This window comes from Protopterus annectens, chromosome 2.part0 (genome assembly GCF_019279795.1).
Source record: "Protopterus annectens isolate FY-2018-M chromosome 2.part0, PAN1.0, whole genome shotgun sequence".
Lineage (NCBI taxonomy): Eukaryota > Metazoa > Chordata > Ceratodontiformes > Protopteridae > Protopterus > Protopterus annectens.
Genome location: NC_056728.1, coordinates 444,994,893 through 445,019,070, shown reverse-complemented (window position 1 = coordinate 445,019,070; position 24,178 = coordinate 444,994,893). Strand labels below are relative to the sequence as shown.

Sequence of the window (24,178 nt, the reverse complement as noted above, 5' to 3'; positions counted from 1 at the left end):
TCATCTGATCTGCTATTTCTATTGATAAGTGTCTACTATCTTGTTTAATCAACAAACTGTGTCAACTAAACAGATGTCATCCAAAGCATTGTTGGACAAATGTAGGGGGGGTTCAATCTGAAAATATCACACTACCATAGTATTTGTTCTTATCCTTTTAACTACTTGCATCCTTTCTCCTCTCTACTCTCACCTCCACTCTCCAGCACATAACTCATCTCAGTAGATTTCTCTGTAGCATTCATAAAGATTCTTTACACCACCCCTTCTCTGCAATACCACCATTGCCTTTCGTTCTGTCCTTTCAATCCTGCTAGTTTATGTTTCTGTAGTATATTCCATTCAAAACAATACTCTGCTGACTGAAGATCCAACCGTAATAAGATGCTGTTTTTCTGCAGTTCATGTCCTCCTTATGCAAATAGTTGCATTTGCCAGGAAATGAATATTTTTAATGAGATTTAGTGCTTTTGTCCATTTTGTAAATCACAGACTTCATCAGAATAATAAATAGTATTCAACAGTTCATTTTTTAACAAAGACAATATAAGCACATGACAAACCTGACAAAATACATTCAATGTCAAAAAATACATCAAACCTGACACAAAACAAAACATTTGCACATATACTATGTTCTAAATGAATCAGAAAACAGATGTCCAGTGCACATTAAAAATACTAATTTAATAGTAATTGTGAAGCTGCCAGCCCAGCTAGCTAGAATTTTGTAAATAATTCTATGCCATTCTAAATATTAATATGATCCGTAGCCTTTTCTACAAATGTATGTAACCTGTATCTTATGTGCTGAACTTCAAAAAGGTAACCACAGTGTACCTTGTTGGAAAAGAGCAGAAATGTACAATGGACTACATGCATGTGCAAATGTACGTCATAGTAGAATTTGGGACATACAGAGTTAACTTGCAAACTCAAAATAAATAAAAAAGTTTTACAATTGTGTTTACCACAGCTAGAAGACAGAATGTCTGCAGCTAGAAATTCTATTGTTTGGAGACAGAAATAATTACTAAGTTTAAAATGTAAAAGTGTTAATTGTTTTACGACTTCCAGTTTCAGCCAAGCTTCTAAGAGTAAGTGTCACCTTCTAAGAGATAAAGTATTTTTCATAGAGACTTGTTAAATTCTATTGGCATCTGTTTAGCCTGGGAACTAAGGCAGAGGTGACAAGAATGATGTAATCTGAGATGACCCAGCAGAAATGACCGATAGAAATTTAAGAACTATCTCAGAGAGAAAGTCAGTGCATTTTGAATTTGTTTCTGGATCTGAAAACATCCAACTTTTGCTTTGTTCTGTAAGTAAGACTTAGATCATAGTACCTCTCTTAGAGATAGACAGGAAAATAGTAAGATTAGTCTAGATGTTTTCTGTATTTATGTGAGACTGTCCTGCAATATTGTTTTAAAGTATTTCATGCAATTCTGAACTCTGTTTTACTGTATAAGGTCACTGAGCATTGTCTTGTTCTGTTATTATTTATTATTAAATATATTTAAACCATTTAATTGTGGCTGGTTTGGTTTAGGAGATATTTAAGCTCTTAGCGTACTTGCATGTATTTGGTACCACTGTACAGGCAACTCTTAAATAGCCTTAAAGTCTTGGACGCACTTACCATTTGGATAACAGTAACATTACACAGAATTGGTCACCCTTTGTAAAGGCCTCATAGTGCCTGATAAGGGTGGTTGGTGGCAGCTGTATGTCTGTATATAAATCAAATCTCAAAGTGTGTGTGTGTCAGCTACTTAGGCAGGGACACGAGGCACTGGCTGGACAGAGAAGGTGCTGGGGGGTTTTGGACTGACCACTCGGCTGAGATCTTAACCCTACAGCTGTGCCAGTGGGGAGTCTTATTGGGATCTGGAGAGAGAGGGAGGGAGGGAGAAACCAGCCCCAGACTGACTGTGATCTCTGTGTACTCTTAAGGGAAATTGTACATTACTGTGTGTGTACTTGTCATCCTCCCAATGTGCACGTCTCTCACTGGTGCTAGTGGTGAGGATTGAGGCTCCTTGATTACTAGGCCAGTGCAGGGGTGTCACAGTAATTTATACATATATACATACATATATATATATATATATATATATATATATATATATATATATATATACACATATACATACATACATACACACACACACACACACACATATACATACACACACATAGATACATACACAGACTCGCACACTAAAAAACATTAAAATATAATCCATATCAAACACATATAAATCTCTAAATGAATATAAAAATCTCGTATTTCATCAATTAATTCTAGCTTATGGCATAAAAATCAACTCCGGAGATCATAAATATAAATATACTGTAAAAAAACTGTCAGTGAAATGAAAGGTTAAAGAAACATGACATAGATTAAACGCTACTTGCCTTTATGTGATACCTTAACATTAAGGCCCCAGGAGGTGGGAACCATTCAACTTAATTTGGCAATAAAGCTCCCCTAGATTCAAGTCTCACTTCCCAATGTCCACCTCTATCAAGATAAGATACCCTTTCTAAAATATAAAATAAAACTTTCTTAAATCCATTACACACTTAAATGACAGAACAATGCATTACTGATACAACAGGTCTTAATGGCGTAAACATGTTCATAAATTCGGGACTCGGTTGTCGAGCAGTTGTCCCACTGTAGAATGATAGGCACGATAAACACGGGGCTATATTAACCACTCCAGTGGTGTGACAGTTAAATCTTCCATTGTTTTGTACTGCCCTAGGAGAAGATAACAGCTCTCAAAGTTGATATATATAATTAGCAGGGGGTGTGGTTTGCCCCTCTACAAAAAGCAGTATTTTTTTTCTGTCATTCTTGTGTGTTTCAGCCTTGCGGGATCAATATTTATGTATTGGATATTTGTGTACTTCAATACACACACAGATTCTATACATACATACATATATATATATATATATATATATATATATACACACATATCTATATATATATATATACATACATACATACGTATACTCATTCATACATATACACATACATTCAGACACCAGAAATACAACTGTTGGGCAAATGGGAAAACACGGACTAAAAGAAAGACAACAGTAAGTACTTTTGTTCACTAACCAGATCTCTTCAAACTGATCAAAACCCCAAGCCATTTTTCACCTTTTTATAAAAAACTGTTTATTTTATTTATTACCTTTCATTGACAGAGTTAATCATACCAGGCTAGTATCTTCTTTGCAGGGGAGACCCAAGGTGACATTTATACTACTAGAAGAAATTTGGCATTTTCAATAGATGCCATGGGAATTTGTTACATCCACCTGAGCTACCTCCACCTCAAGCAGATGGGACCTCAGTTTAAAGTCTCTTTTTTATTTAATTATTAAAACACAAAATCACTGAAAGAACTCAGAAAATGGTGAGCCTTTATCTTTATCGTATGCCTCCCTTATTCGTTTGCTCGTATGCCTCCCTTATTCATTTGCTCATTGTTTTTTTACCTTTGCTGACATTACACTTCTTAAATTGGCTTCATCACCAGTCTTTACTTTTCCCCACATGGCTCAAATTCCTCTAATCTGACTGGCTCTCCTTAGAGACAAGTAGTTTATGATTGGCAAATTTTACAACTTGACAAATTCAGTAACCAAAGATTTAACTGTTGGTCACACAACAGCTTGTTTTACTAGACAGCTATTACTAGATATGCCCTCCACAAAGTTCTTACATTTCAATGATAGGAGCATTATAAATGCACTTAAATGAAAAAAAAAACAGTGACACAAAATAATAAAAAGTAGTCATGTAATAATCCGTGTGAAGAAGTCTGATTAGCAGACAATACTGCTTATGGTTCTTTTGTTTTTCTTTTGGTCAGCATTAAAAAGTGTTCTGACTGCCCCATAGTAGTGCTTCTGTTCTTCCTTAGTTGTACTTCTTCATTAAATAACAGCATCAAAGGAAGTCTTTCATCTAAGCTGCTTGCAAGAGAAGCAGCAGCACTTTATTACAGATGAACAAGCCAGTCATCAATTAAAATCAAAGCCAGCAGATAGTGTGGTTGGGTAGCACAGGAAATTAAGCCATTTGTTTCCACACCCCCAAAACAAGCTAAATAAGACAAATCAGTTCTTCACAGGCACTTCAGTTTGGATAACTGTTACAACCATTTGGTGGGAAAGCATAGTTAAAAGTAAATCACTGCCATGTAATTTTAGCATGCATTCTTACCTGTGTAGCTCTCCAGTTTCTTAAGGACAAGATTCACAGTGCCATATTTCTCTGCCTCTTTAGCAGCCTTGGCTGACCATGACCCAGTAACAATGTAATCTGCACACTTTGCTTCCTTGAGGCCTATCAGGTTCAATGGTACAGCACTGAATTGGCCACTTCCACCACCTTGAAGGAATATAACCTTGTAATTTTCTGGAATATTTCTGACAGAAAAAAAGATATACTAATTACATAACCATGTAAAACCGGTGCAAAGCTAGAATTTCTGTGTAAACAGACTAACAAATGACACTCTGTCACTGAGTTATACTAAACTTTCATTGAGGCACAAAGCAAACCCAAAGTGACACTATATTCATTCAGGTTACAAAGCAACAGAAGTTGAAGACAGACAACGACCTCATGGCCACACAATCTGCACAGTTGATATAGGACTTGCAGACTAATAAATTATCACCGTGCCCAAGTCACTGTAAGATCTGGTCAGTATTTGTGACTTGAACATTTCCTCAAAGAAGCTGCTGCAAACATTCATCACCATTCCTATAAATGTATCTCCTCGGGCAAGCCAACCACATCCTCAATTACTTCTGTAGGCTAGTAGTTGATATATATACATATACACTGCAATGGGACAATTCTTTTTCATCTCTAAACAATACACAAAGCATGCAACGTGTTACTAAGTATAAATTTATAGCTCATCTTTCAGGGCTTCCCCAACCCCTTCACAAATATACACAAAGCAACTTCTAAGCCAGTCAACAAAATACGAACCATCAGTTTTCAATACAGATCTTCAGATGACCAGACTTCTAGAAATAAACCACAATGTACTGAAGAGGTCGAAAACTATTTGGTAGCTGCCTTCATGTTAGGTTACAAAAAAAAAAAAAAAAAAAAGACAGGCTGCGTAAAAATGAAATGTTAAAAGAATGTGACTGGCAAAACAGCAATTACACACTTACTATAAAAAAATAAGATAATGACTGCATATTTTTTTAATAAGACTATAACTGCATCACCACAGATGTCATCATCACGGATATTACAAAGAAGCTAAGTTAGCTAAGAGTGAAGAGCTACCTGTGTTAAATAAACACAACAACAGGTGTGCAGAGGTGTTGTCATCAGCAGGTAATGATTACACATGCAGAAAAACAGACACCAGGTTGTTACAACATCTGTAACTATTTCTCTTATGGCTGATCACATGGGTAGCCGACTTGTTAAAACTAAGACTCCACCTGGCACTATGAGGAACAGCAATTTTGATGAAATCTTTCAGTAAGCAGTGTACTTTAACAGTGATGTGAAATCTGCCCTAGTTCACAGTAAATGAAGCACTTGTAAAATCACATTTACCAGGAACATTACAACATAATGCAAATAAAATGCAAAAGCATGTGACTTTTACTATGTGACAACACAAAACACTGAATATTTTTGCCAAACAAACAGCATACCTATAGTGTGGTCAATAATGTACAACTCAATGCTGTTCTGAAGCTGGACCCTGAAGGTATACAGCCTCACTGATCACCCATCATTATTACAACGCTTAGAAAATGGACAGTTTTACATTTCTTTCACTGATTTGCATTCCACTTTTAAACAGCTTTGCTATAACAGCTCCTCTGCCAAATGTTTGGTTAATAAATATAATTGCAACCCACCAGCAAAGCAAGCACAAAATACAAAAGAAACAGTAGAATAAGAACTGGAAAACTCCTAAAACCATAACACCAAATGCAAAATACAATCCGTGCACTTATTCTGGTACCTTGGCATTTCACCTTCAATAGAATATTGAAACATCATAAATCCCTCTCATTTAAATCGCAGGAGAATTTCTTTGGGGCTACTGTGTATGTTAGCTCATTATATACAAACACGGATACTAGATGGGGTCTGGAAGCTATGGGAAGAATGATGGGGGCAGTTCCCCGATCATCATTCCTATTATTCCTGCTGGAGTTTAGCCTGGCACACAATTATTTTAAATGGGAAAAGCAATTCTTTCTGCAAAAAAAGAGGCACAGCAATGGGGGGAGCTTTTGCACCCACTTACACTGTGGTTTATATGGGTGACTTTGAAAGGCAGTTCCTGTACCACAATGCTTATTTTGTTGAGACTGTTGTCTATTGCAGGAGAGTCACAGACAATTTGATTTTCGTATGTAAGGGAGAACAACAGGGATTTTTTAAATTTATGGATGGTTTGAATCGTACTAAGCCTGATTTAAAATGTACGTATCAGTTAAGTTCTATTACCATTACATATTTGGACGTTAAAATGTAGATGAGAATAGTATGACACAATTTAAACCACATAGGAAATCTACGTTGGTTAATAATTTCTTGCATGCAGATAGCACGCACCTCCCACATTAGATTAATGTTTTGCCTTATGGTGAATTTTGACGAGTCTTTCATAATACATCTGAGATAAACTTTAAAGAGCCATTTTTAACAGATGTTTTTGATTGACTCAGTCTTGGAGGATATTCAGAGGGTCTTTTGACTGAAGCTACGGAGCTAGCTCTGGGAGAAAAAAATGAAACAGTTACCAAAGATGGCAAGGGGAGAGGAAGATCAGAGGGAAAGAGAAAAAGAATAAGGACAGAATATTGGAGGAAGAAAAACTGCTGTTTGTGACTAGATTTTCCCCTTTTTCCAAAATTTTGGAGGCCATCATTAGGGAATTTTGGTATATGACTATTAAGGACATGAGTGTGGGACAGCTCTTTCCTAAATGTGTGACCTTCTCCTACAGTAGATATAACAATTTGAAAGAGTTACTTAGTGGGGGTAGTCTACAGCCAGTGAAGGAAGGTAGAGTGGGCACACATCCATGTGGTAATTGTAGTGTATGTAACAAGGTTAGAAACCTTAGCGGTTCCAAGATTAATGGGAGACTATACACAGCTAGAGAAGGTTTCCATTGTAGTTCACAAGGAGTTATTTCATAGGTAGGTACTAGGCTACTGGCCCTAGGGCCTATATAAGCTTTGCCAAAAGGTACCCTGGCTTTCGCCACCCAAGAAAATTATTTTCCTGTGTCACTGTCAAGCAAAGCCACAGAAGTGATCCCCGGGGTGAATTTCCTATCTCCCATCCAATCATCAAGATTTTTCTTGAAGAGTGCTAATGAGGAGCTTTGTTTGATATAGAAAGGTAGTTGGTTCCAGAGTATGGGAAGTCTCTGGGACAGGAATCTATCCCTCCAGCATGTTCTGTTTATTGTGGTGACAAGGTTTAGGTTCTTAGAGCGTGTAGCTCGTAGGGATTGGGATTTCTTTAAGTGGAGCATGTCCAAAAGCTCTGGGTTTGACATAGCTTTGTGTGTTAGGCAGAGATCGCCTCTGAGTAGGCAATATGCGACGAAGTAAAGCTGCAGTTTTTTGATATTGTCTGCGTAGGGCATCTTTTTGAGGCCGGTAATCCGCTTTGTGAGGTATTTCTGCTGCCTTTCCGGTTGTTGTAGATGTCTTGTGAGGTACATACCAAAAGGGGCATTGTACTCTATAATGAGTCTAATGAGTGACTAGTACAGGGGAACAATGGCCTCTTTTTTTCCTGGATGAGAAACCTTTTGTGATGAGGTGTGCCACCTGACTACTGTGGCGATGTGATTATCAAAGGAGAGACTACTGTCCACCCGAGTCCCAAGGTCTCTTATCACACTTTCGGTGTTAAGTAGACTACCGCCTATGTGGTAGTTCATGGGTACAGAGTTTTTACCAAAAGGGATGACAATGCACTTTTTGGCACTGAGCTTGAAGCCATGGCTTTGACACCAGGCATCTGTCTCAGCGAGGCCCTTTTGTAGGATGTCCACATCTTTTGGAGTTTTGATTATGGCTCCTAGTTTGCAGTCATCTGCGAACTTCGTTAGCCAAAGACCCTCTGTGTTAGCCTGTACTTCAGAGAAGTAGATACCAAACAGGAGAGGACCCAGGACTGAATCCTGTGGTACTCCACTTGTCACTGGTCTGAGGTTGGATTTGGAGTCTGCTACTTTCACAGTGTGGGTTCTGTCAGTGAGCCAGCTGACAACCCATCTTGTGACATAGGGATTTATACCTAGTTTAGTGAGTTTATCTACAATTTCAGAGTGGGGGATGGTGTTGAAAGCCTTGAACATTAAGCCTTGAAGAAAATCTAGGCTGTGTGAACCACCTTACCCTCATCTACGGCTTTCGTGACTGCTTCAAAGAAGTCTATCAGGTTTAGGAGACATGATCTGTCTTTTACAAACCCGAACTGGGTGGGGTCCTGAGTTTGGAGATTACCAATGTCATTGTTTAGAAGTTCCATGATGATACGTTCCATAGCCTTGCAGACCAGGCTCGTCAGGCTAATGGGGCAGTATTTTCCGGGGTCCGTGGTGGATCCCCCTTTGTGGAGTGGGATAACCATCGCTGTGCACCATTCAGTGGGTACATAGCCGAGGTGAGGCTATGATTGAACATGGTACTTAGGTGGGGTGCCAGTTTGTTCTGTAGTTCATGTAGAACACAGCCTGGGATGTTGTCAGGTCCCATGGATGCTGTGTTCTTGGCTTTGGAGAGTGCGTGTTCTTTTACCTGTGCAGCCATGATTACAGGAACTTTGCATTCTTCCGGTATAGAGAGATGGGCCCTTTAGGGGATGAGAGGGGGGTAAAGGTAACACTGAACCTATCTGCCAGGATGTTGGCAATATCAGTTGGTTCTGTATATTTAGTGCCATTGTGCTGTAACTCAAGAGCAGATCTGAGTGTTGCCATTGAGATTCTTGACATAGCTATAGAATGCTTTGTGGTTGTCTTTAGAGGCAGTGGCGATTTTGTTTTCGTAACTAACTTTGGAGGATTTTATGAGGGCTCTCAGCTTCTTACTGAGGCCGACCAGGGAGTTTCTCCAATCATGGGATTTTTCTCTTTTCTGCAACAGTTTCTTTCTTCTGTTGTAGAGTTTGTTTATGGCAGGGTATCAACAGATTGGCTTCCTTTTTTTGGAGGACAGCATCTTGGTTCTGTTAGGGATTGCACGATCCATGCACTCGTGTTAAGTGCTTATAAAGTGCATTTGTGTAGGATTCAGCAGTCATACCTCTATTGTCTGTCAGCATGGGTGTTGTGAAGTTTGCCACTTCTGTCTTAAGAAGCGTGAAGTTGGCTTTGGAGAAATTTTTTACGGTGGTTTCCCTAATGGGGGAGGGATGTGGATGTCTAGGGTGATTAGCTTGTGGTCGGATCTGACTAACGAGGAATTGACCTCTGGTGTTGCCCATGTTGGTAATAACCAGGTCTAGGATATTGCTGCCCCTGGTGGGGGTGTGGATAAGTTGATCCAAGGCATTGGAATTTATGAATTCCAGAAAACATTGAGCACAAGAGATGGTACATGAGTAGTTTTCCCAGTTAATGGTGGGGTAGTTGAAATCGCCCATTATTAGGGTGTTAGGTTGTACCCTAATATTTTCCAGTGTATCAAGAAATGAAGAGTGGGAATCCTGGGGCATGGTGGGGGGATCTGTAGCAAGTTACAATTTGGAGTGCGGTCTTGCCCAGAGTTAGTTGCACTTGGATAATCTCGGATGCATTATGCCGAGCAACTAGCCTGGAGGTGTGGATATCCTTAATGAATATGGACACGCCTCCACCTTTAGTGTTTCGGTCCAGGTTAGGTGGCCGAAAGGTGTGGTATGAATTATAGCCTGGTAATGCAGGGGGTACTCTCTGGAGCCTTGAATCGGGTCTCTGTCACTGCACAGATGTCGATGTTCTCCATTTTAAGGAGTGCCTCGAGTGCGTGCATTTTGAGGTTTAGACTTCTAGCATTGAGTAGCAATACCCTCAGATTCTTCTTACTTGTACCTGTTACGGTGGTGAATTTGTCATTTGAACCTTGCCTAAAAAAGGCACTACAGGGGTGGCTAGAGCCTTAGCCAGTATCCGGAATCCCAGTGGCGACAGGTGCAGGCCATCTCTGGCAAAGCATTGTGGTTTGTGGATCATGTCATCCCAGGCAGACAGATACTGGATCCCCTTAGAATGACACCAGAAGCTTAGCCAATTGTTGAAGTCAATCATTTTGTCCTTGTACTGTGGTATCATTCTGGGTGATGGCAGGATGCTACTCAGGGCTAGGGTCATACCTGCCTGGGCTACAAGAACGGACAGCTCCCCCATGTCCTTTTTCATGTAGTCCAGGGAGGTACGTCTCAGGTCATTCACACCAACATGGACAATGACAGAGTCATATTTGTACTTGTTGTGGAGTGACCTGAGTGCATGCGTTATGTGGCGGATCCGGGCACCCGAAAGGCAGCTGACAGTAACTTTCTCCTTGTTTAGCCTGGTGAGTGGAACATCAGTGTGCCTGACTATAGAGTCACCTATGACTAGAGTGTTTGGTACGTTGTTATGCCTTATGGGCTGTGGTTGAGTGGTACACTGAGTTTGTGGGCTACGCGTCATTTAGGTTGTGTTGGGGGGTGGAGGTTGCTTGTGTTTCTGCTTTAGAGGTCCCTGTTGCTTGGGCAGGTTTCTACCGAGAGCCTCCGTGAATGTAGGTGTGTGTTTTGTGTTTCTGTGTGTGTGTTTTGGTGGTGTAAGTTTTGAGGGACTATGTGCTGAGTGTGGTGTGGTGTGGTGTGGTGCAAGTGTTTACCTTCTCCTCTTGACTGTCTAGTCCAGTCTTGGGTGAAGAGAGCTTTGCTTCCAGTTTGGCTATACAAGTGCATCTCTCACAGTTTGTAGTGTTGGGTGGTAGGAGGAGAGGGTTGTCTGTGTACATGAGCCAATTGCTGCATTTATATCACAGGTTGTGGCTGTGAGAAGATGAAATGGTACATAGGGCAATCAAAGTAGGAAAGTAAAAGTTAGGGTGATGAAACACTTGGGGGATATAAGGAAGCAGAATTGCCTTAGCCCTGTGGCAGAGCATTTTGTTTCCACTCATGGGGGATCTCAAAGGGAGTTTGTTTTCTAGTGTACTGGCACGTCCACTTTTGGAGCATGGGGAAGTTTTATGGATTAATTAAATAAACATGAATGTAGAATGATTATAAATTTTAGAACACTGCAACTTAGAGGTATGAATATTGACAGCAATTGGACTTTGTAAGTTTATATGCATATTGGTTTCAAATACATGAACGTGTTTGAATATACAAAGTTTAGATGAAATAATACGAGTGTTATTATAGGGATTTTATTTGAAATTTACATTTAAAGATGTATAATAAATTATGTAACAATATTTAAAATTGTTGAATGTTCATGAGAAAAATATAGGTTGTTCTTAAATATCAGGAAAAAAGTGCTTTGGGCTGATGGAAAGAACAACAGCTGTTTTTTTAAAAAACTCAGCTTTATTCGGTAGCACAACACAGAAAACACCATTAACTCATTTAATCCACTACTTGGACTTCATCAGATAATCCATTAATTAACACAGTCACTACTTAAATAGCTCAGCCAGGTTACACTAACCAATAAAATTACAAAGTATATTACAAAGTACTGAATACTGAATAAGGTGATCTCACTGGACTCATAAATATTAATCAATATATATATATATAATAAAATACAACAAATTCTTACCAAATAATAGACTATCTAACTATAAAATTACTACATAAAACCTAAAAGACTTTCATATCATATCATGAGTTTTTTAAAAAAACAGCTTTTGTTCTTTCCATCAGCCCAAAGCACTTTTTTCCTGTTATTGGTTCTGTTCGAGTGCTTTTTCACGTTTTTTTTGTTGTTCTTAAATATCTTTATTTGTATTCACTTTGAGTGAAGAGAACTCACCTATATTTTTTATTTTATTTTATGTGTGGCTTGGGATTTAGGTTTCTTTAAGTGTGTACACTAATTTAGTGAAAGATAAATTGATTAATTGACTTCAATTAACATTTGAAGTATAAATGAGAGAGATTTATGATGTTTCAATATTCCATTGAAGGCGAAATGCCGAAGTACCAGAATAAATGCACGGATTGAATTTTGCCCTTGGTGTTACGGTTTTTGGAGTTTTCTAGTTCTTATTCTAGTGGTTAATAAATATAACCTAAGGAGGACGTACTTTAGACAAACAGCATAAATTACTGTAACAGAGTTAGCAGTTTAACAGGTACTTAAATTTCCCTTGCCAATACAATTATTTTGTTGCGAAATGAACCATATAACAAAATCTAAGCCTGCAAGTAAAACAAGCTGAAAATTTTCTAGATATAAATCTTTTTCTCATAACATAGCCTAGCATACCTTACCAACACTAAATTCTTTAATATTTATTAAATTTGTTGATAAAGAGGAGGTCGAAATAGCACTAAATATGGCATATTTGGCTTTGCTGTGCCAGCCTGCAGGTATTGTTTCAATTAATTTAGAAGATTTTTATATAATGTTACGCAGAAAACTCAAAGATTATGTATATGTAACGTTACTATTTTTCTTTCTGTACATCGGTTTACTTCACATGAAATGCACGTTTGATGTTGCATCTAGTAAAGCCTGGGTCATGCCTGAAAAAGGTTCAGACCATTTCACCTACATAGCTAATAAGTATAAAATAAATTATACGAAAGAAAGACATGTTCCTTAAAAGGCACTTATAAAAAGGGGGTGGAGGTAACTTTCTTGGACATACAAATGTTAAAATTACTTACAGCAGTTCACGCAGCAAGTTTTCTGTTTTGTCCATTATCTTTGTGAAATCTGATGACCTGTGACTCATTTCTGTTTGTTAGAGAAAAAATATGGGTTTAAGTTACAGGGGCGAAAACAAAGACTGGGGGCAGCAATGAAAAAGTACATTCACCTCACCAAGAACACTGATTCCAGTTCCATTGTAGTTTATTAGTTCTTCTTGTGCTTTTAACAGCACCTAGAAATAAAAAGAAAAAGACAATGGATTTTTAAGTACAACTACAGACTCCCACAAGTCTAGAAAATATAACACAGTCACTAAGTAACCATATTTATCCTTTTTAATGTAATAAGGAGGTTGAAAAATTAAGTACATCTGTGGACTCAAACTGATAAATCAAATGCAAGAATGTCTACATTAAATGAATGTTTAAAGCCAATCACATAGGCTGCTGCCTATAATCAAACAATGCAAGCATAAAACACAATTAACACGAGAAAAAGATTCTACAATGCAGGGCAGAAAACATAACTACTAGGACACGTAGTACTTCTGCAAAGACAGCTGGTAAGACACCCAATTGCAGTATTACCTGCCTATGCCACTGCAACAAATCTACACATGGCTGGTCCCCTCCTCCCTTTATGTTCCCTAATAAATTACAGCTCATCTTACTCCTCAGTTCTTCTTACAAAGTCACAGTAAGTTGGTTTCAAATGGTTTGATTTTTAATACATTTCTCAAAAATCCAACGTCTTTACTTATTTATCTTTGTTTTCTGGGTACAGCGCGGATCTCCATGGACCTTTTTCAGACTCAGCCCGGGACTGATTAAGTGGCTTGCTCAGAGTCACAGTTAGACAATGGTGGCTGAGGAAATTATAAACTCTCCATCACTGGACCACAGGAAAGAGCTCATTAGTAGCTCCTTAATCCTCTGCCAGACAGCTCAAATCAGAGGACTCATGCTATTTTGTGTTCATAGTTATCAGACCTTACGCTAGTATAAGAGGTCCAGTTTTGTTCAATGATATGGAAAGGTCCTACACTGTATAACTTCAATAGAGTAGAGGGATCATGGGCTTTAAAAAAGAAGGCTGACAATTTCAAATATGACACAATCATTTATCAATAACTGTTAAATGCAACGTACTTTGCTCATTAACGGAAACGGGGGAATCATTAAGAAATTAGGTCACGTAACTAATGCAACGTACTTTGCTCATTAACGGAAACGGGGAATCATTAAGAAATTAGGTCACGTAACTAATATACTGGATGTATGTGCAAACAAGCCCAAGTATACACACACACACTGTAAACATGCTGGAAAAAAGATACTCATTTCATCCTTGTAGTTCCACATGTTCCTACATGTTCAGTACTACAGATGGCGAGTCAATGAAGTCCAACATGTTCCTTCCAACTTCAGCTGTGAATACACAGCAGGACAGTGGCATAAATGTATCCAAATAAGCTGGTAGATAATTCAAAGACTTGGGGCTATACCTAGCAACAGTCACAGCAGATGAAAATCATGTACTGAGACATATCAGTTGTAAAATGGAAGGAGAGAGCAGTATGTTTACTATGGATAATATACAATAATTTATCAGGACGTGGCTGCATAACCAGTGAAGTCATCTATTTCCTCCATCCACGTTTTGTCCATCAGAACACACACACACACACACACACACACACACACACACAGATCCACTGTACTGCTATACCTACACCCCCCCAGGAAATTCACTAAAGATGGGAGTAGCTGCAAAATGACGAGCAAAGAGGAAAAGTGTCTGTACTATACCTCCGTTAGAGTTGGCCTTTTTTAGGGCAAAAAAGGCCCGCCTACTCAATCCAATTAATTTTTTAGGAAAACAAAAAAAGCATGCCACGAGTCTTCTAACAGTAAATGCAAGTAATGTGAACTTTTCTCCAGAGTAGTCAACAGATCAGTACATAGTGACATTCACTTTTAAAGGTTTCCAAGTATGTGTCCACAGCAAAGCCAGCAACAGACAGAACAATTTCTTAAAATGGAAATGGATAACATAGGAATATAGACACATTTTTCTAAACAAAAGCAAGCACGAACTTTCCCAAAACTGGAAAATCAAAGAAAGTTGTTGAGTACTTAAATTAATGTTTAATTAAAAATCAATACTCAGTACCTTCAAATAGCTTGTGGGGAAATGTGATATGAAAATATCCTTCTATGCAAAGAAAAGATAACAAAGCAGACTTACATTGTTTGATGAATCTTGGAAAGACTACGGTTATGGTGGAAAGTTATACTTCAATGCATTATATAGTTAAAAAAATTCAGGCAGTTAATAACAGCTAATAAAGCACAACTCCACTGTCAAATCACACACCTGCAGCCCACTTTGGCCCCTTCAGCAAAGATTACTGGGGAACTATTTTTACTGTTAACTGGGTTAGCAAACTGTTGTAGCTTTGATCCTTGTCAGCCATGACCTGGACCATGGACAAAAGATAAGGCTAAATATAATGCCTATGAACAATCAATAATGCTACACATACGTTCATATTTACTAAAAAAAAATGCATGCTGATAAAAAAAATACAAAAGGTTTTGTAAGTGAATTAGATTAATACTTAAAAATTGTCCTTCATTTAGGGCCTTTTTCTGACAATTTTTCAGCTTTGTCCAGAATTCTTGAGCAAGGAAGTTAAGATGTCTGTAGCTTTGTGAGATATCAATCATTGTCCCTTAAAAGGACAAACTGCAAGGAAAAGATTCTAATTGGTTCTTTGAGGCCATGGCCCCAACTGTTTACAATAATTCACCTTTTGTTAAGTATGACTGAAATAGCATTTGGACCATCTACCTTGTCATCTAATGAAATAATGTATGCAACAAATTACTGTCATCCTTAGTATGGGATCCCAGTGAAGGTGGGATCCCAGTGAAGGTGCCTCTCTCAAGCCAAAACAATACAAAACAAGTGTGTATAAAAATATGCCAGGCCTGTACAGTGTGAACCTCCCTGTACATTAGTGCACTGACCGTGGTCAAGATGCACATGTACATTCGCAGCCAGTTACATTCCAAACTCCTACTCTGAATACTAGGCTTATTAGTCTGTATACTTAACTCAACCACAACACATTGCACACTATACACACACACACACACACACACACACACACACACACACACACACACACACACACACACAAAATCTCATACACTCAAAATCAAACTTATAGACACACTCAACAATTCACACACAGGTACACACATCAACTCACTTCCCTTAATAGCCCCCTCCTATTTTGAACAGCCAGAAAGAGAAATTCTCTCGTGTGCACACACACACACACACACACACACACACACACACACACACACACACAAAAGTACAGTTGTGTACTTACCATAAATGTAGATGTTTGAGTGTATTCACTGTTGCAGTCATTACAATTGGGTTATCCTGCTGGCAGGCTACCCGCAGTCGGCCTGAATTCCAAAGTCTAGGTCTGGCATCGGTTGCTGTCGCCTCCTCCCTGACGTCAGTGTGCCAGGGGTATAAAAGATGCAGCCGACGCCATTTTCTTCAGTTTTTCTTGCCCCAGATGTCAGATGCCCCCAAAAGGGTAGGCTAAAAATATGTCAATAAAGCATGCATGCAGCAAAGGTAATTTTTTCCTTCATCTACAAGCAAATACACCACATAGGTTGTATAGAATAGAGAAGTACAGATAAGTTCCAGCAAAGACAAGGGGGATGGTGGGAGGGTAACCTGGATTGCAACAGTGAATACACTCGAACATCTACATTTATGGTAAGTACACAACTGTACTATGTTCATCGTGTTTCTGCAGAACTGCAGTGGCAAAGCCTGCCCTGGATTTAGAGTACAGTGGTAAGTGATAGTGCTTTGTAAAAGTGTGCACTGAACTCCAAGTTGCAGCCGCTAAAATGTCTTTGGTTGGTACTCCTCTGAGGAAGGCTGCTGAAGTGGCTGCTGCTCTGGTTGAATGTGGCCTAATGCCCTTAGGCACTAATTTGCCATGTTGTGAATAGCAGAAACTAATGCAATGGCCTATCCACTTTGAAATAGTCTGCTTTGAGATAGCCTTTCTTTGTGATCCTGCAGCATATGCCACTAGTAATCGCTCAGTCTTTCTGAAAGCTTTGGTTCTGTCCAAGTAGAAGCGCAGCTGTCTGTGTATGTCCAAAGAATGCAGAAGTCTCTCACCCTTATTCTGTGGGTTTGGGTAAAAGGTAGGCAAATGAATAGTTTGGTTAAGGGCCACACTGGACATTACCTTAGGCATAAATGTCGGGTTTGTCCTCAGAGAAACCCTATCTGGATGGAAAATGATAAAAGGTTCCACAGCCATGAGTGCCTGTAGCTCTGAGACTTGTCTTGCAGAAGCTATTGCTAGGAGCAGAGCTGTTTTCCATGATAAAAATTTTATATCAGCTGTAGCAGCTGTCTCAAAAGGAGGCAGGGTGAGTTTTTCCAAGACATAATTGAGGTCCCATGCAGGTATTGGTGATCTCCTTGGAGGCCTTAAGTTTTTGGCTCCTCTGAGGTACTGCCTTAATAAAGGATGAGAAAAAAAATAGGTGGCTCTGTATTGTAATGAGCTGAAATGGCAGAGGCATGAATCTTAATTGATGAAAAGGATAGGTCTTTGTCCAGCATCTCAGTTAAATATTGCAAAATCTGAGGAATATTTGATACAGTCATGTCAATCCCTTGTGCCTGGTTCCAAGCACAGACTCTCTTCCATTTTTCAGCATAAGATTTTCTGGTACTAGGCCTCCTGACCTCCAAAATAACATCCATCCATTTAGAGAGAGGTGTGTTTTGAAGGACTACATTATCCGCCATGCTGCCAGATTTAAGGTCTTGAGTTGGCTGTGCAGGATCTGATTGTTGTGTTGGGACAGTAAGTGAGGAATTTGAGGTAATGTCCAGGCTGGGTATTGAGACAAGTTCCTTAGGATTGGGTACCAGTGCTGGCGGGGCCAGTCTGGGGCAATCAGTATCATTTTTGGATTCTCTTGTCTGACTTTTAGATGTACCTTGGGGAGGAGAGGTAGTGGAGGAAAGGCATATACTGTTAGGTTTTTCCAGCTGAAAGATAGAGCATCCACTTTCCATGCTTGCTTGTGATAAGTCCTTGTGCAGAATCTCTGCAGTTGGCAGTTGTTAGGGGAGGCAAATAGAGCTATGTCTGAGCATCCCCAATTCCTTGTCATCATGTTGAAGACTTGCGGATTCAATTTCCACTCGTGGGGATCCATGAGGTTTCTGCTTAGTTCGTCTGCCAGAGTATTTATCTTTCCTGGCAGGAATTGTGCCTGCAGATGTACTTGGTAAGTCAATGCTGTGTCCCAAAAAGTCATGGCTAGTCTGCATAGGGGGTAGGAATGAGTGCCTCCCTGCTTGTTTATGTACCACCTGACTGTAGTATTGTCCATCTTTATCAGTAGTTGTCCCGGATGAAGTAGATCCTTGAAGGCTGTCAGGGCATTCTGAACAGCTAGTATCTCTTTTTGGTTGATATGCAGATGCATTTGGCTTGCGGGCCATATGCCCTGAATACATCTTCCTGCCATGTGGGCCCTCCAGGCATAATCTGATGCATATGTTGTTAGTGTCTGCCTGGCTGTGGGTAAAGCGAATGGCTGCCCCTTGTTGTTGTGACAGGCCTGTGCCCACCATCTAAACTCCTGTTGCAGGCAGGGAATGAGGGTAATTATTGTTTCCAGGTTGTGGCAATGTTGAGTCCAAACACTTTTTAGATACCATTGAAGTTTCCTCATATACAGTCTTGCATATGGAATTAGCAGAATGCAGGATGCCATGAAGCCCAAAGCCTGCAGAATTTTTCTTGCAGATAACTGGGTCTTTGTTGCCAACATTTTGAAATAAGTAGTCAGTTGCCTTTGTTTGTCTGGCGTGAGATAAGCCATCTGGGCAGTTGTATTTAAGCTTGCACCCAGGAATATTATCTCTTGTGAGGGTACTAGTTTTGATTTATTTTCGTTTACTGTGTACCCTAGGCATGTTAGTAATCTTTTTACAAACACCAGATGCTGTAGTAGAATGTCCTTGTTCTCTGCTTGAATAAGGCAGTCGTCCAAGTAAGGATAAATTTGTATTCCTCTTTGTCTGCAAAATGCAATTACTGGAGCCAGGCATTTTGTGAAGACCCTGGGCGCAGTAGATAAGCCAAAGGGCAGTGCAGAGAATTGGTAGTGCATTGAGCCAGCTATGAATCTGAGGTATCTTCTGCATGACTGTCTGATTGGGACATGCAGGTATGCCTCTTTTAGGTCTAAAGTCACAAGCCAAGCCTTCTTGCCCAGCATGGGCAGAAGCTGCTGCAGAGTCAACGTTCTGAATCTTGGAATATACAGATATGTGTTTAGAATAGATAGGTCCAGTATTGGTCTCCAGGCTTTGTCCTTTCTGGGCACCAAGACCAGTCTCGAGTAAAATCCTTGCCCCTGCTCTTGCTGTGGTACTTGCTGAATGGCCCTCATGTCCATGAGGGATGACACTTGCTTTTGTGCCTCTGCCCATTGATTTTTTGGCAGGTCTGGCAAACCGTTTGCCCTTGGCAGGGTGTGAAAGTGAAACCTGTAGCCTTGTGACACTATATCCAAGACCCATTTGTCCTGGGTTATTACGTGCCAATTTTGAGAAAAAAGTGCTAGTTTTCCCAAAGGTGCTGCCAGAAGATAAAGGCAGGGGGAAATCATTGGGACTGTTTCCTGTATGGCTGTGATTTGTCTTCTCCGCTTTTGGAGGTAGAAGTACCCCATTGTTTAGACCTGTATGAGCCTCGGGGCTGGGATCTGCCTCTAGGGTGTCTGTATCTGCCTCTTTGTGGTCTGTCTGGCACTGGAAAGGACCAATTCTTTGTAGGCCAGTGCCTGCTAAATCTAGGAGGCTGTACCTGTAAGAAATCCTTGACTGTTTGCATAGATTTAGCTATGTCCTCCATTTTCTTCAACACCTCTTCTACTTTAACACCAAACAAGGTATCATGCTGTAATGGAGCATCTAATAATTTTGCTTTAACATGATCAGGCAGATTCTGTTCCTTTAACCAAACATGCCTCCTAATGACAGAACGCCCTGCAGGAGGCCTCCAGAGAATCAAAACCACATTGCAAAGTATGCTTTCCCACTTGTTCAGCTGCATGCAATAAATCCTGCATTTTTTTGTTTTCTGCACATGTGAATCAGGAACCCTATAGTATCTGTCTGGCTTAACAGGAGCTGGAGGTAAAGAGTCAGGAGTCAGACTGGACCCTGAAAATATATCATCTACAATGTCTAACATAAGTGGAATATCAAGGGGCCTGTGCTGAGGTAGTAAAAGGAAGTCTCTGAGCCTTTTCTTAGATTCTGAATAATCTTGGCTCTCCCAGTGGAAATGCTCCCTCGTGGTATGCAGAGTTTCTCCCCAAAAGAATAATCCTCAGGAGGAGAGGCTGAAGGGATAGATTCTTCAGCATCAGAATCCTCATAGGGAGGAAGAGAGTATTCCTGATCAGAAGAGGAATCAGAAGAAAGGAAACCTGATCTGAAGACTCATATTCTGTCTCTTGCCTAGGCCTCTTATCAGGAGGGGGATGGGAACCCCTGATCAAAGTAATTAGGTCTTCAGCCATTTTGAGCATCTGTTTTTTAGGCATGGAGGCCTGTCCATGGGGCTGTTGTACTTGTTTCTTTGTCTTTACAGGTGCTTTAGTCTTTGCCTTTGAAGCTGAAGTCATTTTTAAGATACAACTGTGTAGGCCTGAATACACCCTCAGAAGCCAATGCCTGCTCAGCGGCTCTGGACTTATCTGAGGGAATAGTTTGTTCCAATACCTTGAGTTTCCAGCGGCCTAGTCGGCTCCACGTGGGAGTCGGAAGTGGCCTGTGGCTCTAAAGTAGCGGGCGTCAGGGGCTGCGAAAGCACCTCACTGAGAACCGGCGACTGGCTTAGAAGAAGCCTCATTGTCAGTTTTGGACCTCAGCTGCCTGTCCTTTTCTTTTTCTTTGCGCTTCTTTTGAATTGCGGTAGTCGGATGGCTATCCGACGACATCATGTAATTAAATCTTCTGCCAAAATAGTGAAATGCAAAATCGTACCAACGCTTAATAGTGCTTTGGTTAAATCTAGCACAAAACTGACAATTAGCAACGTCGTGATCAGGGCCTAGGCAAGGAATACATAAGAATGGAAGTCCTTATGAGGTATTTGCTTCCCACAAGAAATACAATTATTAACTTTTTCTGACATCTGTCTGGAGCAAGAAAAAAGTTTCCCCAATGGAGTACTTAGCTTTAAATGAAGACTTTGGATCTGAAATTCGAACACGAAAATCTCAGGAGTCGGCCGACCGGCACTTGCGAACTGGTTTTGCTTCAGGCACCGCACTGCAAGAAAGACTGAAGAAAATGGCGTCAGCTGCATCTTTTATACCCCCTGGCACACTGACGTCAGGGGAGGAGGTGACAGCAACCGATGCCGGACCTTGACTTTGGAATTCAGGCCGACTGCGAGTAGCCTGCCAGCAGGATAACCCAATTGTAAAGACTGCAACAGTGAAACACGATGAACATCACACAAATAAACACCTCACTTCATTCTTGCCCTATAGGCATGCACATACACTTACACCCCACTCACCCTCACATCTTCACTAAACAGGCAACTGCAGTTTTTTGACAGTGTTAAATTTTTCCTCCACTTGTGGAAATTTACACAGCCATACGATTCTCTGAATCACTCTGCAATGTAAATTAAAAGACGCTGGCATTTCTGGTAGAAAGCACATGGCTAATTAGCATTAGCCACTCCCCCAGATTGTATCATTACCATGCAGTCTGACAAGTGGAAACCTCAGTATAAGGGCAGCCTATGAATTGGAATGGGTTGCTGCAAAGGGGAAACCACTGACATTAAGGCTTTCTACTTGCAGTAATCCTGTCTGAATCTAAGAGATTTTTTCCAAACCAGATGGTTACAGATACACAAAACACAGTTCCATGGATACCTAATGAGAAATGCATGATCCATGTGGCTACAACTACAATACAAACTTCTGATCACCAGCTTCAACTGAGCAAATTTCTAGACCAAAGCCTTTTTTGCAAAAAGCCAGAGCCACTCTTCGTCTTCAACAAAAGTATGCATTCAGCAGGCATAGCCAAAAACACTGGCCATGCCAGCAAAAAGATTCTTCAGACTCTTAGCAGTCAAAGCCAGATACACCAACAACTCATTAAAATAGCAGGAAACAGCTTGTACAAATGCTGGCAGATCAAAGAGAAGAGTTTGTGCAAATATCGAACAATACCAAGCAGCACTTCTGTCTAGCAACTACACATTGCCAACATTTAGAGGTTTATTACGTGGTAAGTAAGCCAAACTGCTCTCCCTACATAAGGAAGTACTGAAGCTCTAGCTTTAGAAAGATAACTGGTTATGCCTTTCAGTCCTTCAACAGCTTTTAACACCTACACCAGCAGACAGATCAGTGAATTTAAATGTATGTTTGGTCTCAGATTTGCCTCTCAACTTACCCATGAGATACACCTTTATACGGGTATACAACACAATTATTTTTTTTTTACTTAAAAAATAAATAAATAAATAAAACTTGCAGACACGAGCATGAACTCTATGAGAAGTCCAGGCTTGCTGCCAAGACAGCCATCATATGTAGCACACACTATTTTACCTTTAGAAATACAAACACACACAGAATGCAACTGACGACTACCTCAAGAAATAAAACAGTCACAATACCCATTACATCTTAAGAAAACAGCATAGTGAACAAGTTACTAACAACGATACAGAGAACTTAGTGGCAAACTACTTTCTTTTAGCACTAATGAGCTTGGCCATAGTGCTTATGAACTCTTTTAACAAGACATTTTTGTACTGCATTTTGTTTCTTTCTACAAACTGTATACAGGTTTATATTATGCAATATATCTATCTTATTAAAGAAATTATATACAAATTCATCTAAAAGAAATCCCTGCTGTAATCATGCTATCACAAAATATCTCACTGCCAAACTATCTTGTCAGTGAAAAGGAAAAAATACTGTTTCACTCATTCATTTATTGCTGTTAGAGAAACGTTAGCTTTAAAACACAGTATCAGCATGCAATTGCAATAATGCCTTACATTTGCATATAAGCATACAAGTTAGCAAACCACACTACTTTACTCCTAAAAGAAAGCTTAAAACTAGTGAGAAAGAGGTTTAGTTACCACTTGTCTGGAAGAAAAAGAAACAAACAGTTGACTACAAGTCTTTCTTGCTAGAAATGTAGGACCCAACGTTGTGTCACAAGTCCATAAAATGTGAAATCCATTCCTGAGTCTTGTGTATGAAGATAAAACTGCAAATGAATCTTGACTACATGCAATGCCAGATATAATCTCTGGCAAAAACTAGTACACACAGCCACTCTAACAGGCGTAAAACACATTAGGACGCACAAATATGGACAACCTCATTACTCCTGACACTTCTGCTAGGAGGGAATGTTTTAAACAAGGAGGGCACCTTCTATGAGAGGAATTTCAATGGAAAAGAAAACACCACTTCAAATGAGTTTATTTATTTTTTCTAACATACAATGAAAATTCCACGAAACTATTATCAACTTTCTGGAAGAGTTAAAGTGCAGTATCCTTTAAGGGAAAAACTTAAAAACAGAGGTGTTACAGTTGAGTTTACCAAAGAAGCAGAACAAACTGACTTTTTTAATCAAGAAGTACAATACGTCTAGGCCAAACAAGAGAGAAAAACTATCAAAACACTCAAAGCAGACTGACCTGAAGAGTGAGAAAAATTTTACTTCTGGCACCAGACTATTTCAACAGGTAAAGTTTTCTGGTAGTAGGTTCCAAGCTTCTCGAAGAATCAAATTAAATTATGTTTTTTTTCCTATAATAAGATAACAATTGGGCATGGACTGCTGAAGAAGGTCCTCCATTAGAGCAAAAAGGCACTGTCTAAGACAGCTATGGTAGTCTTGGGCAAACAAAACTAATACAAACAAACTAAACTTTAAACTTAAACCACACAGAGGCAGCGAGTAAACTGGTAGCTACAAACAGACAAATGATTTATTATGTTCACAACAATTCAATACACAAATTAACCTTCCTTATATATATATATATATATATATATATATATATATATATATATATATAAAGTATATATACACAAATTAACCTTCCTTATATATATATATAT

General features: G+C 39.5%; 1 protein-coding gene across 1 annotated transcript in view; it reads right to left on the bottom strand.

The window, feature by feature from the left end:
* Positions 1–24,178, bottom strand: part of PSAT1 (phosphoserine aminotransferase 1) — a 396,801-nt gene that overhangs the window by 278,130 nt on the left and 94,493 nt on the right. Inside the window, exons 2-4 of the mRNA XM_044060876.1 lie at positions 13,080–13,140; positions 12,923–12,992; positions 4,250–4,455 (exon numbers count right to left, since the gene is read on the bottom strand). Of these exons, the coding sequence (XP_043916811.1) occupies positions 4,250–4,455; positions 12,923–12,992; positions 13,080–13,140 (337 nt within the window). The remainder of the gene's footprint in view (positions 1–4,249; positions 4,456–12,922; positions 12,993–13,079; positions 13,141–24,178) is intronic.